Raw genomic sequence first — 18066 nt, forward strand, 5'->3', positions numbered from 1 at the left:
AAATCTGAATAATAGGGGTAAAGAACAAAAGTTTATGCATAATTTTCCCTGAAAAAATTTGATTAATAATTGCCTTCATGAATGCCTCATTCCATTTCAACAATTACATTTTTAAGTCTTATGTCTGTAATATGAATTAAATTCTAATTTTAGTCTTCTTTATTTAATTACTTTCGATAGCCTGAATTAATTTATTCAAAGAAATTTAAGGATAGGTTAATATTAGAATGTTAGGAAAGATTTAGTTTTGGTTGCTCTTTAGAAATGGTTTAAGTTTACAATCTTCTATATTTCATGCTGCAGATGTCAATGAGTGCGTAACTCCTGCCAACAACTGTAAATTTGCTTGCAAGAACCTGATTGGTACATTCATGTGCATTTGTCCTGAGGGCTATCAACAAGTTGGCCTTGTTGATGACTGTCGTGATGTTAATGAATGCATGAATGATCACAACACATGTCGCAATGGTCACTGTGTCAACACTCAAGGTGGCTATCGGTGTGACTGTTTTGAAGGATTTGAAGTGGCTCCTGATGGAAAGCAGTGCATTGGTGAGACAATTAGAGATGACTAGTGCATTAAAGATATATTTTAATATGACTTGCTGGTAATTGATGTTTCAGTTAAGATTATATGTTCCAGTCTCAATCCTTATACTTTGAAGTTTTGCGGCATAGATTTTTCATTGTGTCATTCAAATGTTTTCATTACCATATTGGGTAATTAAACACAGCATTAGTGATTCAAGAGGTAATTTTGTAGCTGGTAAAGTAATCAGCTGACTCATTTACTACAACCTTGTCAAATTATTTTTATTAGTAATAATTTTACAAGCATTATGTAGCTTAGTCATTGCTTAAGATAGAAAAAGTGCTTAGCGTTCTGTAAATAAAATGACAAGTGATTATTTAAGAAAGTTCTAAGTATCTTATTTTTTATCGAAATGGAGTTTTAATTGTATTTCAAAGTTGGACTACCTCGAAAGAGAGAGCATATAGTCTCTTGAACTTTGAGAAAATTAAAGTTATATTTTCTTCTGCTGCAAGGACTATGTGATGATCTATTTCATGATTTCGGTGAAGGAACTTGTGTGTCCCAACATAATGAATATAATTATTTTCTTGTATTTTAACATGTTATATTTGAGTTTAACTTCAAAGCCATAAATTTTTATGAATGTTTCTGATCTTTTAACATTTTTTAATGTTTCTATGCATTTCACCACTAAATTAGATTTTTTATTTATTACTTTATTAATGACTTATAGATGTAACATGTAGTAGGTACCTACATACGAGTAGGTGCCTACATCATAATGTCATTGACTTCATGTCATCCCAAATTTTACTCAAAGACATTGAGTCCTTTTGGTGCTGACACTTTGTAAAAACTTTAAATTATGAGATTGCTTGTTTATTTTGTGTTGACATCTTATTCGTACATTTCCTCATTCCTTTTTATTTTTGGATTGAAACATTATCTGGTGATATACATCTGTAAATTCAGTAGGTAATCCTGCTACCTCAGTCTAGCGTTTAATAATTCACCCTTCAAAGTAAGTCATCATGAGGTTCTCCTTCAGGCTAGTCATGATTTCTTATTCAGGCATGGGTATTTTTTATACTTTTGTTCCTTGGAATCCTGATGTAAAATTTAAAATGATTTGTGGGATCCTATAGTGAAGCACATAGGCCACCAGGTGGTCATCCAGTAAAATAGTGCTTTTGCCTACAGTACTCTTTATTTGAAACTTTATGTACAAATACAGTCTATCATATTGGGCTTTCAGATAGAAGAGTTGGTTATTGTTTCCGCCAGTTGATGGCTGGTAAGTGCACTAGCCATACAGATGGCTTGATGAAAGTTACAAGGGCCGATTGCTGTTGTACCATGGGAGCAGCTTGGGGGCCTCGTTGCCAGCCTTGCCCAAGTTCCAGATCAGAAGAATACAAGCAGTTATGCATGGAAACTGGAATGTCCATTGATGGAAAAGGTAACTAAAGCATCATAACTAAAGCTCAGTATTCATAAATAAAACCTTAATTTGATGATCTTTCAAGTCACAAAAATTGTATGAAATTGATATTATGCTTTTTTGATCCAGTGGGTTTTTAATGAATTTTGATAATGAAGGAATGTACATATTTACAAGTAATAAATTGCTGGACATTTCTGTAAGCTCTAATGTAGGGGCTATCGGGTGAGCAAGTGAAAGAGCATGGCCATTGAGCAAAGGTGGGGTGGGATAAATAAGTTTCACGGCTTCCTGACTTGCAGAATGACAGGCACTCACCCTCCATAGTGTTATATATTAAGCTAGAATTTAAACTGATAACAGCGCTGTACAGCAAAGTTGAATCGTTATCGGGAAGTAAGAAAGGAAGAGCTATGCTAACAGTTAGAGATAAGGCGGGTAAGGTAATAGTTGACGCAGGAAAGATCCAAGAGAGATGGAAGGAGTATATAGAAGAACTGTATAGTAAGGAACTCAGACCAACAAAGTTAGACATTGAAAAAGAAAATGACATAGAGGAAGACAGCTTAGGTCCAGGCGTACTAGACAATGAGATAGAAAGGGCATTAAGGGAGATGAAACTAAATAAGATCGTGGGGGTAGATAACATTCCCGTGGAACTTTTAAAATGCTTAGGAAAATGTGAGAGGAAGAGGCTATATGGGTTGATTTGTAGTATCTATGAGGAAGGAATCTGGCCGGACGACTTTGTGAGATCAGTTTTAGTTCCTATTCCGAAAAAGGTAAAGGCTGCGTCATGTGAGGACTATAGGACAATTGGTTTGATATCCCACGCAGCTAAAGTTGTTCTCAGGATCATAAACAAAAGGATAGAGAGTAGGGCAAATGATTACTTAGGGGATGATCAGTTTGGGTTTAGGGAGGGGAGAGGTACGCGTGATGCTATTGCAGTAATGAGATTATTAATCAAGAGGAATATAGAACACAGCCAGGAGGTATTTGCCTGTTTCGTAGATTTTGAAAAAGCGTTTGATAGAGTGAATTGGGAAAAACTAATGAGTATTCTGCAGAAAATAGGAATAGATTGGAGGGAAAGGAGGCTAATCCGCAACCTGTACATGTCTCAGTCTGCTCAGGTGCGGGTGGGAAACGGGGAGTCAGGATGGGCAGTGTTAGGAAGAGGTGTAAGGCAGGGTTGCCCATTATCACCGTTGCTGTTCAACCTGTATGCAGAGGAAATGATCCAAGAGGCATGGGAAGAACTCGAGGTAGAAATGAAAGTGGGCGGGGAATTCGTAAAATCAGTTAGGTTTGCTGATGACCAAGCTTTAGTTTGTCAGTCAGCCAAGGGGCTGCAAGCATTGCTGAGTGAATTGGAAATTCAGTGCGACAGGTATGGGATGAGAATCAATATTAATAAAACAAAGGTTATGCGATTTTCTAAAAAGAAAAAGGCCAAGCTTAACATTAAAATAGGAGGGCAAAAACTAGAGCAGGTAGAACAGTTTACGTATCTCCGTAGTGTTTTGGACCAACACGGTCAAAGTAGTAGGGACATAAGGAGAAGAATTGCGCTAGGCAAAGAGGCTTTCACAAGGAGGAGGGAGTTGATGATGGGGACTTTGAGTAAAGATGTTAAGAAAAGACTCGTAAAAACTTTGATATGGAGCGTAGCTATGTACGGTGCGGAAACGTGGTCATTGAAGCAGGAGGATAGACGTAGATTGGAGGCTTTTGAAATGTGGGTGTGGAGAAGAATGGAGAAGGTGAAATGGACAGAGAAGAAAACAAATGAGGAAGTACTTGGTATGGTGGGCGAAGAGAGGGGTTTGTTGGGAGCAATCCTATGGAGGCAGGAAAAGTGGATGAAGGGGGTGTTGACCGGCAGTGGGATGTTGAAGATTGTGATAGAGGGTAGAATGTTGGGCAAACCAGGAAAGGGAAGGAACAGGATAGGGATGTTGGACGTGATGAAGGGAGGAAGAAAGTACTCAGAGATGAAGAGGGACCTGATATAGAGTAGGATGATTGATTTTGTGTATTGTTAGGAGTAATAAAATATTTGTTTGGTAGTTGTGTCCACCCAAAAACCTACCTTAACCGGTAGATTACCTTAAAAAAAACATATACTGTGTTTTTAGTGGTAAATAACCGTACACCCCTCAATTATATTTGCTGCTGTGAGCACTGTAGTTTTATACAGTGTTGATATGAAAATAAGCAGTTTAATGCCAATAGTACCAAATGTTTGTGCAGTATTTTAAGTTAGCACCAATGTACACAGGAAGGAATGCGTTAAGGATAGATAATTGCAAATAAGTGAAAATTTTTTACCCATGTGATCTTTCTTCTTCAGATATTGATGAGTGTATGACCATACCTGATCTGTGCCGGAATGGAAGGTGTATAAATACCATGGGATCATATCGCTGTATTTGTAATAAGGGCTACAAACCAGATCCTACTGGAACACGCTGTATTGGTATGGAACAGCTTACTATTATACTCACAAAAGTGGAGTGGATACAAATAAATTTTTAATGAAACTTCTGTTGGCTTAAGTACTAATTCTGTTTATTTCATTGTAGATATCAATGAATGTGAACTTTCTCAGTCGCCATGCAAGTTTTCATGCCAGAACACTGATGGGAGCTATGTTTGCTCCTGTCCCCCTGGTCACGTACTCAATCCAGATGGTGTCAGCTGTAGGGATCTTGATGAGTGTGCTACAGGCCGCCACACTTGTCATCATGACTGTATAAATACTCAAGGCAGCTACAAATGTGGCTGTCCAAAAGGATATAACCAAGTGGGAGATCATTGCACAGGTTAGATACCATGTCATATTCACAGTGCTATTAATGAGAGTTCCAGGCTTTGGTTTTTTGAAAACATTTAAAACATAAGATGAGATTCTCTTGAATGTAAATGTTTGCCCCCATTCACCCATATTTTTTTAATTCAAGCAGTGAACATGCATCATCAGATATTTCTGTAGACTTTAGCAAAAGGGTGGGGAGTCTAGGTACATGCTTTCTACAATGCACATAATTTTGTTAATTATTTCCTTTCTACATCATTATGAGAATGTTGTCTTTTCTGTTTTGGAATTTTGAAGTAAACTCCCACTAGGTAACAATGCCAAAAAATAGAAGATTAAGGGCATTTCATCAATGAATGATTATAACAAGAATTAAGTTTGATTCTTTCTTAAATGTGGAACCATGGCCAGGCTTCTCCTGGGCACAGTTCCACATTTAAGTCAGTGCCAGGGAGAGGACACAGCATCCCTGGGATGATGCTGAGTCCTCTCCTCTCTGTAGCAAAGGCACCTGATTTATACTCCTCATCTCTAGATTCCTAAAAGGTCACTGTGTATGTGTTTCTATGCTGTACTCTGTCTTATATTAGTCATGGTATTGTATTTCAAATATCGATTGAAATTCTAAATGACAACACATATTCATTAAGATTTACTTGAAATTTCCCTTGGGATAGTTCATGACCCTATGAGTGATTTTACTCGTACATGTAGTTCCAAAGTTGATTTTCATTTTTTACTATTTTCAAGTAAATTTCCAATTAATTCCATTAATATTTTATGTGTGTATATTAAGGGATATAAATTTGTGTCAGCTCTAATATTTCAAATGCAAAGCTCTAAATGGTTGCTTATAATTTCTGTAGATGCAAATTTGTTATGATAAACATTATCCTGTCCTTGGGTTATTTTAAATATGTGACAAATTATCTTACCATTTTGTGTTTTTTTCATAGATATTAATGAATGCACAGATCAGAGTGGCATCTGCCCTCCACCTGGAAATTGCATCAACACCCTGGGAAGTTTCAGATGCATTTGCCCGAGGGGCTTCAAATTGGATTCTTCTGGATCCTATTGCACTGATATGGATGAGTGCACAGATGATTCCAAGTGCCAATATGGTTGTCAGGTAAATAAATTACTATTATAGCCTTGTCCTAGCCTATTTTTCTGTTTTGATATAAAACATTCAAGAAAAAATAAATTAACCCAAATATGCTAAAAAAATCTTTCTAAATGCCAAAAAATATAGTTGCCCAAGTTAAGCCACCATTAAGAATAGTTGAAATGTTTCTACATCAACTAGTAATAATTTTGCTGGAAATAATTCTATATTTGTGCACCCTGGAAGATTATGAAAACTCTTGAGAACAGATAATTTTAATTTACATAAAAAAGAAAGGCACCCAATGTTTTTAAAAAACGAATTCCATTATTTTCATATTAGCAAGTTTTTAGCAGTGTGTACATTTGGGGTAATTAATGCACAGTCATTATACTTTTTGTGATTATTTTTTGCAGAACATATTGGGAAGCTTCCGCTGTGCATGTCCTGAGGGATTTCTCCAGCACTTCTACTATAACCAGTGTGTTGATGACAATGAATGTGCTCAGTCACCATGTGGCTCTGGTACCTGCTTTAACACAATTGGAAGCTACCGGTGTGGTTGCCCTGATGGTTATCAATTTGATAATGCACTCATGGTCTGTGTTCAGGTAAAATGCACAAGGTTTATATATACATATATATATATATATATATATATATATATATATATATATATATATATATATATATATATATATAGATGATTTCGTCAAAAAATATAACAAGGAAATGTTGAATAAAAAACTTGGACAGCAACAAACAATATAAGAACACATGAAAAGAACACACACGTTTCATCTTGGGAATGACAATTGAGGTGGTTTTCCAGAAATATATATATATATATTATATATATATATATATATATATATATATATATATATATATATATATATATATATATATATTTATATATATATATTTATTTATTTATTTGTGTGTGTGGGTCGCGGTAGTCTAGTGGGTAGAGCGTTGGACAGCTGACTGGAGGGTCCCGGTTCGATTCTTGGGCAAGGTACTCAGGGCACCTGTAGCTCCACCCAAGTTATGTATACCAGGTCTTCCTAGGAAACCATAACCGGCACAGGGAAAGGAACTGGCCCCCCTACCCTGATGTGTGAATTTCACACGCCGTCGGGCTTAGTACTGGGTGAACTCTACCATCACCTACCAAACTGACCTTTGGGTTGATTACTGTGTTTATGGTTATATATATATATATATATATATATATATATATATATATATATATATATATATATATATATACATGCATATAAAAACATAAAATTAGAAAGTTGGAAACTTGGGTCATGAAGTCTGTAACTTTGGTTGATGAAGATCTGTGGCACAGCAGAAAAGAACTTTGGTAATATATTGCTCTATATGAGACGATATCTTGTATGTCCTTTAATGAAATTTGTTCATGTTTTCTGTTCTGTGACTCTCATGAGTAAACCCTGTGGAATTTGGGGCCACTGCATGAAACCTTATAAACAAGGTATTTTTAGGAGAGGGGACACGAAGATTTAAGGGTCATTAAGGGTGAGTGGGTAATATGGTGATAGGTATTTTAGGAAGCCAAAGGAGGGATATTATGGTGTTTATTATTTCTTTTGCCTGGACTTCTAAGTATTAAAACGTTTCCTTCCCTAAGTAATCATTTGCGTCTTTGTCAAACTTTTTTCTTAATAGTTCCATCTCAATGACTAACTTTGGTCATGAAAAATTATATCCACCCTTATTCTTATATTCTCCTGCTCTTCACACTTTAGATTGTTACATTGATGTTATCAAATATTTCAGCCAAATTTTTCCTCATAATTGTTACAAATAAGACCATAAAATATTAAGTGTAAAAATTCAAATGTTTATTATAAAAAACACAAGTCCATGAAGTAATGGGAAACCATGCCAATTATTATTTCCTGTGACTAATCATGAAAAACAGTATGGTAGATAAAATATCCACCTAACTGAGGTGCAGGCTTTTAATTATGAGTAACATAAAATATGGGGAACATAGGTATCAGCTGTAGTCCACTGGGTAGAGTACAGAACGTCTGACAGTAGGGCCTGGGTACAATTTGTGGGGATGCCTCTGGGAACCCTGAGCCTCACCCAAGTTATGTGCTTTTGAAGATATCAGATCTTTCTGAGAAAGCATTGGTGGCACAGGGAAAGGAAGGCCCCCATTCCCTGATATGTGAATTGGGTATGCCAATGTACTTAATATTGGGTGAGCTCTGCCCTCATCTATCAAATCAACCTTCAGGTTGATAACTGTGGAATATTGGAATAGGTTGCAGATGCAGGTTTTCTCTAACTAAATACTTAATTTGCATAAAATGTTTTTAATTACAAGCAATTAAGAATAATGAAGGATAGTGAATTGTTTTAGTACAGATTGACTATTGAGGGAGCAAACCAGTCATGACATTCACAGAAAAACTTTTAATGGATGATATGTCAAATTCAATTGTATAATATTAATTTTGGCATTAAAATAAAACATCATCTACTTAAAGGTCAGCGCTGGGTGCAGTGGTAGTCCTTGTGCTTTTGGCTGTACTCCTCTTGGGAGTGGAGGATTTACATGTGGGTGTCCCAGTGGATATCATCGAATAGGACAGGTAAAATTGTCACTTCTTCACCCTCTGTTTTATTTGGTTAGTGAAAATATCTACTATTTCTCAAGGAATGACGCAAAAAGATTCACCAATGAAAATTATGTAAAGTGTCCATAAATAATGTGACCTGGTATAATTTTGCAATGGTGAACTCTTTCTAAATTATTTTTAGGAATTTGGTGTGCTTATTTTATGCTAATACTTTTTCAGGGTCATTGCTTATCGACTATCAGTCCACCTGTACATGGTTATGGTGATGACATTGGCAATGTTCCAACTTTTCCAATCGATTCAGATCCCTATCAGATACCTGAAGACAGAATTATATCTACAGAGGGATGCTTTTCATGCAAGGTAGAAATGCTATATTGTTTTAAACTTTTTAACTGAGTGAAACCCTATTAATCTTAGATGTATATCCAAAGTTACATGGAACAGCTTGTTTGAAAGTTTTTCATAGTTCCATAAATTTTAAGTGACATATATTTTCAGGTCAATGGGAATTCTCGGCACAGGAGATCTCCTAAAATACCTGGTCCAGTTTTGAATGCCCCATATAGATCAATGAGCCTGTCATCATCTCCTGATGGGAATTCTCACCCTAATTCAAGTGTTTTATTTAGCATAGCCCATAAGGTATACTATCTGATGTTTAATATTATGCAAAATTCTTATTTATAATGCTGAATGTATTTATTATCCATGGCATAAAAGTGGCTTTCTTTACACTAGTCAATAAGAACAACCTGAATCAAGAGGTTTCACACATTTTATCCAATGTTTACATTATATGCTGATGCATATTTTTAAAACCATTTCAGGTCAAAAAACGTGAGGCTTTCAGAAGGCACAGAAAGCATCATCATGGAGATGAACATATTATTCTTAAAATAAGTTTGTCACAGACTAAACATAGGACAAGAATCATCAAACTCCAGCCAGCTGTCCACCATGACAGAGTGAGTAGTTTGGATCACAACCCACCATTTAAATTTTGCAAATAGCAGCATCTATTATTATTATTATTAAAAATATACATGTGCTGATAGACAGTGTCAGGTGGCACACAGGTCCCAAATAATCGCAAAAGATAATGGATAAAATCAGACTTCAAAACACAAATATCTTCAACAAAACAAGCGAATCCCAATCCCATTTACATCCATTAATCAGCAAGAAAAAAAGATAAATTAAAAAAATTAAGCTATTACATATAATACAACACACTACACATCAATCAAAAGATTACATATATTTCTTACATCTACTCTTAAAAGTAAACACTCTGTTAGGAAAGGGCTTGAATATTTTTGCTGGTAAGGTGAATTATTATTAATTGCTATTGTGTTTTAATTAAGTTATTAATTTATGTATTTCCTGTAGAGAGTTGATTGCCGATGAATTATTACTGTAATAATTCTTGATGTTACTGAGTACACACTTTTTTAAAACTTGTTTTAGCTCAGAAGCACACAGTTAGGGCTTTTAGGTGATTTGGGAAACTTGTTGGATTGTTATTGGGTGTTGGTTTTTTCTTATTTTGCAATATTTCATCTCAGTGAAGCTAGTCTCGATATACATTGTTAGAGGAGTACAGCACCTTTTGAGGTCTTGACTATAAGTCCTTCTGTAAGCATAGATAATGATATCTCTAATGCTTTGCCTTTAATAAGAGCTATATGGCTTTAAATGAGTGCATAAAAACAAAGCCCAAAAAAACTACTGTTTTGCAAAGTTTAGCATTTTAATGTTCAAAGTTTGCAATTTTGTACCAGATGGGAAATTGTCATTTTTTAGTGTAGTTGTAATAGTATTTATATTCAATGACCAATGTCCAAATTTTCATGGAAATGCAGCAGAAAACAAGTGAACTTCTTCAAGGGGTAGATTTGGTGGGAGAATACTTTCTCAGTTATCCCTTTGGTATTGGAGTGCAGAGGGATCAGATAAGAAAGATGATGTTTGATGTCCTTTGGAATCAGCTAGCTTCCGTTTTTATCTATCTCTACGTTTTAGAAAAATCTCACCTCAATGTATTTAATTTTAAACTAGAGTTTGACCATCAAAATATTGCAATTATGTAATTTAAACATTTGGACTGACAATGGTGATTAAGAATACTGCTTAACACACTAAGGAGGCGAAACATTTGGCAGATATGGCCTCATCTTCATCCTGTATCTATTATTCTGAAGGTAAAACAAATGAAAACATTTGAAACCAAGATCTGGAAACCTACAGATTATCATGGTGATAGTAACAATTTTTATCTACCAGTATAGATAAGAGGCACTCAGCAATTCTCCTGTGCCAACAATTCTAACCTGAAATTATTAAAACGAATAAGGAATAAAAATGGTTTGATAAGTTTTAGGGTTGGCATGAATAAAATTGGGGATACAGTGATTAAGGTGACCCCTAATTTCACCCTTTGGGTTGGTTCTGGTCTCTCCCTCACATCATCCAGGCTTAAGGTGAAAAATTTTTTGATTTCCTTTGTACACCATGTCTTTATAACTACAAAAGCCACCAGTTTGAATTGATCAATATTCTTCAGTTAGGCTTTAATTGTCTTGGTAGCTATCAATTATTCTGTGAATCATTCTGTACAAGTGTTTTCCCATGCCTTTATTTTTCAGGGGGACTTTCATTATGTGATAACTCATGGCAATGAGAGTGGCAATTTTGAAATGGTTAAAAAGCATGGTGTCTGGGCTTTGCACTTCAAGCAGCGGCTGAAAAACCCTGGGACATTTGACTTGGAAGTGGAGGGAAGAACCAAGCACAGAGGAGAGAAGAAGGGTGGTCATAAATCAAGTGAAGATGACCAAAACAGCTTATGGGAGAAGCCTTTGGAGCTGAGAATAAGGCTAGTTGTGACACAGTAGTTTAAGCTTTAAGATTTCCCATGGATATTTAAGTGCCATCGTTCATCACGCTATTGTTCACTGTGGGCTTAAGATAGTTCTCCATCTATGTGAGCAAGTTCTTCAACAACTCTGCCTGGCTGACTTTAAGGGACCAAAGGACAGAGAATCTGCATCTAATGAGATAATTTTAACATTTCCAATTCATATTTGTATACTTGATATACTTTGGAGAAGAGAAGTACTCATATTGTTAATTTCTTAAGAGCCTTGAGGAATAATAAACGATCAAGTAATTTGTGCACCAAATCAATGGAAAACCTGAATGCAGCTAAGACAGTAAGACTATTTTGAACACATATATTTTACTTTGTCTTGGTTTTATTTCAAGAGAGTATGTTTGGTTCACTTATATTTTTGTAATATTGCTTAAAATTGGTAAAAAATGGTTTGTTACAATTACCTAAGGTGATGTCCTGTTGTTATTGTGACCTTGTAATAGGACTGAGAAACTTATCTTGAGATTTAAGATAATAGCTCATCAAGTTAGGCAGATTGTTATAATGAGTAAATAAATGATTTCATTGATGTATTAGTGTCAATGAACTTTACTAGTGAAAGGATTTGATGTTGAAGTGCAAAGAAGTGCCGTACCTTCTCTCATTAATGGTTTCTGTTTACTCAAAGTTTGAGGAGTTAGGTCCTGATAAGTAAATTTTTCTCTCCTCCTTGTATTTTTCATCACTGCCAAATCTACATTGAAATCAAATTGTTTTTAGTAGTAATGTATTTGTTAGTTCAATAATGGTTAATCTTAATCTTTTTTATCTGTGCCTAATGGCTGTGCAGAATATTATCAGTTGTAGACCTTAAACTGCCACTACTACTGATTATGTAGAGTAAATATTTAGTTTATTTTTTAATTCAGACCTTAATAAACATAGTATTCGTTAATGAGCCAATTTTCATTTAGTGCTACTTGAAGATAATGTAAAATATTGATGGAAAATTTTATAGTTTTATTTTTTCAAATGTTATTATTTTATATAATTATCAAATTGAGTTCTTGGCATCAATTATTAAGGTTTTGTTCGTAAAATTGAATGAGCATTAACAGTAAGCTTGATGTTTCTGGGTAGTATTAAAATACAGAATTCTATTTCTAAACTTTGAACCAATTAATATTTTTATACATCTTGTCTATGACTCTTCTTGTTTAGTATAAAAGTTTCTTGTAAAAACCTTGCAATTTGTGAATCAAGAAATAACAATTTTAGTGTGTTCCTCAAATTTTTGAATGAATTTAAAATATTTTTAGTGCATTTTTTCACAAATTGTATGGTTTGAGAACATATTTGTCTTTCAATATTCGTCCACTGTGTTTGTTATTGTTATTCCTAAGACAAGCCCTGTAATACGGGAGAAATGCTGAATTTGGTGCTGATTTTCTGAAAAAATGGTACTTAATTGTAAAATATGATTTGTTAAGTGATTAAAAATTAGGATAATAAATGTAAAATTTTGTAGGAATCAATATTATTTTCAAATTTCATGGCGACAACAAGATAAATACTTCTTGTAATGGGGAAGCCACAACAGACAGCAAATTCCCATTAAAGGACCTGAATATAATTTATTTGTGACAAATGAAACCTTATTCAGTGGATATGCATTTTTGAAATCTCTACTTATTTCAACCAAGACAAATATAAATAATTTCAAGGTATGTTTGTATGATACTTGCATATGTGGTTTTGATTTATTTCTAATATTTCTGGGTTAAGTTATATTTTCTGATATGCAATTAATTTCATTAACTTTTATTGTATGATGCAGTGCAGTTATTACATGCGAGTCTCTGATAATATTGATTCCAATTAATTAAATATCAATTGTGGACAGGAATGAATACTTACATATCTATTTTTTCCACTGTGAGCACTTGAACAACTTGGAAGTTGGAAATGCCTTTCCATTCTTATCATTTGTTGCTACCTGCTAATCATTATAATGCAATCCAAACCTACTCCGTCAGAATAGTTAAAACAGGGTTGTGGGATCTAAGTGTGTTAGACCATGTGAGTATGAAATATTAGCATACCATTAATCAAAATACAGATAATATATAGTATAAAAAGTTTGAAAATACGGTTAACCTTATTTTACTTAAATAAACACTTTGATGTTACTTTAATCAGGGGCATATCAAAGTGGAGACTAAGGAATGTGTAATGTCTATGGAATTTATCTCTGTTTAATTAGACTTTAAACTGCAATTGCTTCAAGAAAGGAAAAATTATAACCAATGCAGTTCTTGATGACATTTTTTGTGCTTCACTTAAACCCAAGGATATGGTTGCTATTACCAGTTGTATTGTATTTTATGTAGACCAGTTTTCAAGCTTTTTCCTGCTTGGTCTTATTCCTGAAATGTCTGCTACAAGCCAATTACATATTCAACTTCTTGCCAATATGATAAATAGAAAAACTTCTAGGAATATCTAATTAATGAGAAAATAATGCAAAATGAGGGTAGAGGAAATGTGAAATAGGAGGTAAAAGAACATAAAATGAAAATTTCGAATTTTCTTTAATATCTTTTTAAAATGTGATAAACCCTGCCGCTTTCTCAACTCCAGATGTTGTCATACCCATTATTTTGATGAGGTGAGCAAACTACATGCACCCTTTTAAGAGTAGAAAACTATATTAAATGAAGAATACAGTGTATCTTTCCACTGTCCTTTATTCACGTACAACTAGTTTCAACGCTCAAGCATTGTGCCTAATGATGACACTTGAGCGTTGAAACTAGTTGTACGTGAATAAAGGACAGTGGAAAGATACATTGTGTTCTTCATTTAAAAAACATAAATTTCCACAAAGTTGAGCCAGGAACAATTGAATAAGCAGAATACTAATTTGAAATATTGCCTATATAAATGGCTGAACAATTGCCTAGTCTAAATGGGTTGATTGATAACATGAACTTCCATCCTTGTGAAAATTGGTATTGCTAGAGTTGGAGGCCTCTGATATTATAGATATCACAAATGCTATTTCAATGGGAAAATTGTTTGTTTTGCAGGTTATTAAAACATAATTACTGGTATTTATCAGTATAATTGTACAAGAAAAAATAGAGTGAGAGCCAAGAAGTTTATTTGCTCTTCATTGCCTAACATACCCATTCTAGCTATTAAATGACAAATTATATCTGTCACCTATGGCTTAACAAAACAGGTTGTTTGTCATTGGGTAGGTAAACTTGAGTAATGAGGAAAATGAAATTTTTATTTCAATTGCAGAGGTGCTAAAACATTAAATGAAACAAATGTGTAAGAAAAATCCAAGGTGGAATAGTTTTAACCATGGGTAATTAGAGGTCCCAAGGCTCATGGATTAGCAGTACCTACTGCCTAACATCCTTTTGAGAGGGGGGGTCTAAGAAAGAATGAAACTCATAAAGGGCTTATTCTTTCTACCTGATGATTTGATAAAATTAGATTGTTGAATCTAACTATATATTACTACTTGTACGCGTAAAGAAATTCTTAATGCCGACACAAAAGACTTTTCTTGTGATACACATTTCCAGTTTTTTTTTCAGAGACGGACATTTATTTGATTTTTTATATGAATGAAGTAATGGTCAATCTTGTATAAAAATATGCATCTTTATGTCAACATTGCATTGAAAAATGGGTATTACTTTTATTACCTGACCATTTGAGTTGCAGAGGCGATTATTTCTAGTAATTTTGTCATATGGAAAAAATAGAAATTGTTTTTCATAGACTGAAATTTGTAAAGTACTTAGTGACTCCCTATTACAAATAGGTGCAAATGCGATGGCTAAATCTCACTTTATCCTTTCTAATACTACCGTACCAAATGATCGGAAGGAAGCAATTATTTTACTTTTGTATAAAGGGAAGGGGAGTAAGGTAGAATGCAAGAATTATAGATCACTATGTATTTTGAATAAATCATGCAAAATGCTTGGTAAAATGTTGATTGAAAGAGTGTGAAAGTAGTATTGGAACAAATCAAGAGAAAGCAATGTGATGTTATGCTGGTAGAGAATGTGCAGATTATTTATTTGCACTTGAAGAAGCACTCAAGAAATGTAAGGATTTGCAAAAGCAAGTATTTTGCTCATCTGTTAATGTGGATGATTCATATCGCATTTTGAATCAAGGAAAGTTGTCCAAGGGTTTGAGAGAATATTGAATGAATGAGCAATCATTGAACAAACATTATGAAAATGGTAAGGCTAGTAATAGACTGAATGAATGGTTTGAAATAAAGCATAGTATAGAGTAAGGTGGTGTAGTGTCACCATGGTTGTTTAATAATTCATGAATAAATTTGTGAGAGTTGAAGGCATGGATGGGTTAGGTGTTTCCAATGATTGCAGATGTACCTATATTTATATACTCAATCTCCTGTATGAAAAATGATAGCTTGATGGCTGAGACCCGGCAAGATCCATGGAGGCACAGAATCCATGGCTGATGTAGTAGAATGTTTGTAATAAAATATGTTTGGTAGTGGGCAGAGAAGTTTAGTAGTTAAAAAAAGCAGAAAAGGAGTATATCAAGGTCTACTCTACCACACATTAAAGTAAAAAAAACCATAAACACAGTAATCAACCTTGTCAGCTTGGTAGGTAATGGTGGAATTCACCTAAAACTAAGCCCAACGGCATGTGAAATTCTCACTTCAGGGTAAGGGGGGTCGGTTCCTTTTTCTCTGCCGGCTATGGTTTCCCAGGAAGTTCTGGTACCTGATTAACCACACAGCTTGGGAGGAGCTGGGGTTGCCCAGAGTGGTATGCCACGGAATCAAACCAGGGCCTTCTGGTCATTAGTCCAAAGCTCTACCCCTCGACTACCATATCCCATGCCATAAATTAATATATGGAAGTTACCTTTGGGTGTGCTACGATCAGATCTGATCCAGTAAACCTTTCTTTTTCATCAAAATCTAAAATTTTTAAGGTCAAGTAGTTAAGGTATAATGGAATAAAGGAAGATTTCAAATATTTGTATATTCATACTTATTGCAGAATTTCCAGCTTAAGTTTGAATTACAGATTATTTAAGTCATCGTCATACATGTAGAGAAATACACAGCAGAGAAAAGAGGTCCAGTAAGGGGTGGTGACAACAGAGAACAAAAAGCTAGGAAGAAGCATAGTAAACATAAAGCAAGTGAATGATGGAATATTATCAGTAGAAGGAAAAGCTGAATGAATGAGCTTGGTCATAGTTTAGTTATACATACCACTAAGCAATCATAGGGTGGAAGAAGTTGATACGTATAGATGATTGAACGCCACGATGGCTGCACTGCATACTTTATTTATTTGTTTATTATGCATTAGTCCGAAAACCGCACTTCGACCTTTACATCAGACTTTAAACAATGATGTAACAGTATTATAATTACATACACCGAAGCCCTAGGTGGAGGAAAAACCACCTAAGCGGGAATCGAACCCGCAAACTCTAGATTGGCAGGCCAGGTCGTTACCCCACCACCACCGGGGCCGGCACTTGAGAAAATATGTGCCAAATGTTTGTGCTATTCATTTTATCATTCACCGACAACATCTAGTGGCTAAAATACTGAGTGATCGCCTTCACAAGTCCTTCAACATTGTAATTACAGTGTTTAACAAAATCAAAGTTAATGCTCTTAATGATCGACTCTCTTGAGAGTTGCATGATGAGAATGACGAAGATTTCAAACTTTTGTTACTACACACAGGAATTCGTTGGCAAGGCAATTGTATAAGGCACTTATATAATCTTTTTGGCACCGTCATGCAGTTTTTTGAGGAGGAAGATGCTTTTCTCAGCAACAAACTTAAAGAGATTTGGAGTGACGTTGCATTTCTGTCTGAACTATTTGCAAATATCATTGAAATGAATTTACAATTGCAGGGAAACAATACTAGCCTTATAAAGGAAAAATCTGTGGTGATTGTGTTTATTTCCAAGTTGATTTTATGTAAGTGCAACACAGGTCGTCACAAGCTTTATCACTTCCTTCCCTGCTTAAGCTATAATAGCAAGTTGGTATGGGTGATAATGGTTCGAGTTTTTTGTGACCATTAAGCCATGTCACATAACATATGATGCAGCGATTTGAGGATCTTCTTTTGCTGGAAATTCCAGACTGGGTGATAAATCCATTTGTAAATATTGAGGGAGTTGGAATATTAGAGGAAGAATTAATTGGACTACAAAATGACGTTGAATTGAAACCAAAGTTTAAGATAAATTATCAAGAGTTTTGGTTGCAGTAGGAGATTTCCGACCGTTATCCTGCATTATAGATGGTGGTTAAAGAACTCGTTGCATTTCCGACTTCATATTTGGTGGAACGTGGTTTTAGTGCACTCATCTACCTGATTTCCAAGCTTGGAAACAGACTTCAGGTTTGTGTACGTGGTGATAGAGGACTCCTGCTGAGTGACTTTAAACAGGATGTTAGAAAACTGGTATCAGATCATCAAGAGATAAGAATAGCAGAAGAAATGACATTGGGAACATTTTTTCACAGCTATTTTGCTTTGCCAAAATATATTTAAAGTATAATATTTTGTTGTTGTGTTCATGTTTTGAAGTCATGAAGATAAATGCTTTTGGTA

At 34.7% G+C, this 18066-nt stretch overlaps 1 protein-coding gene across 1 annotated transcript in view; it reads left to right on the forward strand.

Annotated features, from left to right (window-relative positions):
* LOC139695078 (fibrillin-2-like) overlaps nucleotides 1-13339 on the forward strand; it is a 104059-nt gene extending 90720 nt beyond the window's left edge. Inside the window, exons 41-51 of the mRNA XM_071593702.1 lie at nucleotides 304-552; nucleotides 1791-1994; nucleotides 4333-4458; nucleotides 4565-4804; nucleotides 5754-5929; nucleotides 6322-6516; nucleotides 8437-8541; nucleotides 8749-8892; nucleotides 9031-9174; nucleotides 9360-9497; nucleotides 11178-13339. Coding sequence (XP_071449803.1) covers nucleotides 304-552; nucleotides 1791-1994; nucleotides 4333-4458; nucleotides 4565-4804; nucleotides 5754-5929; nucleotides 6322-6516; nucleotides 8437-8541; nucleotides 8749-8892; nucleotides 9031-9174; nucleotides 9360-9497; nucleotides 11178-11426 — 1970 coding nt within the window. The 3' untranslated portion in view covers nucleotides 11427-13339. The remainder of the gene's footprint in view (nucleotides 1-303; nucleotides 553-1790; nucleotides 1995-4332; nucleotides 4459-4564; nucleotides 4805-5753; nucleotides 5930-6321; nucleotides 6517-8436; nucleotides 8542-8748; nucleotides 8893-9030; nucleotides 9175-9359; nucleotides 9498-11177) is intronic.
* The last annotated feature ends 4727 nt before the right edge of the window (nucleotides 13340-18066 follow it).

Source organism: Hetaerina americana, unplaced genomic scaffold (genome assembly GCF_022747635.1).
Source record: "Hetaerina americana unplaced genomic scaffold, ioHetAmer1.1.p SCAF_6, whole genome shotgun sequence".
NCBI classification, from domain to species: Eukaryota; Metazoa; Arthropoda; class Insecta; order Odonata; family Calopterygidae; genus Hetaerina; species Hetaerina americana.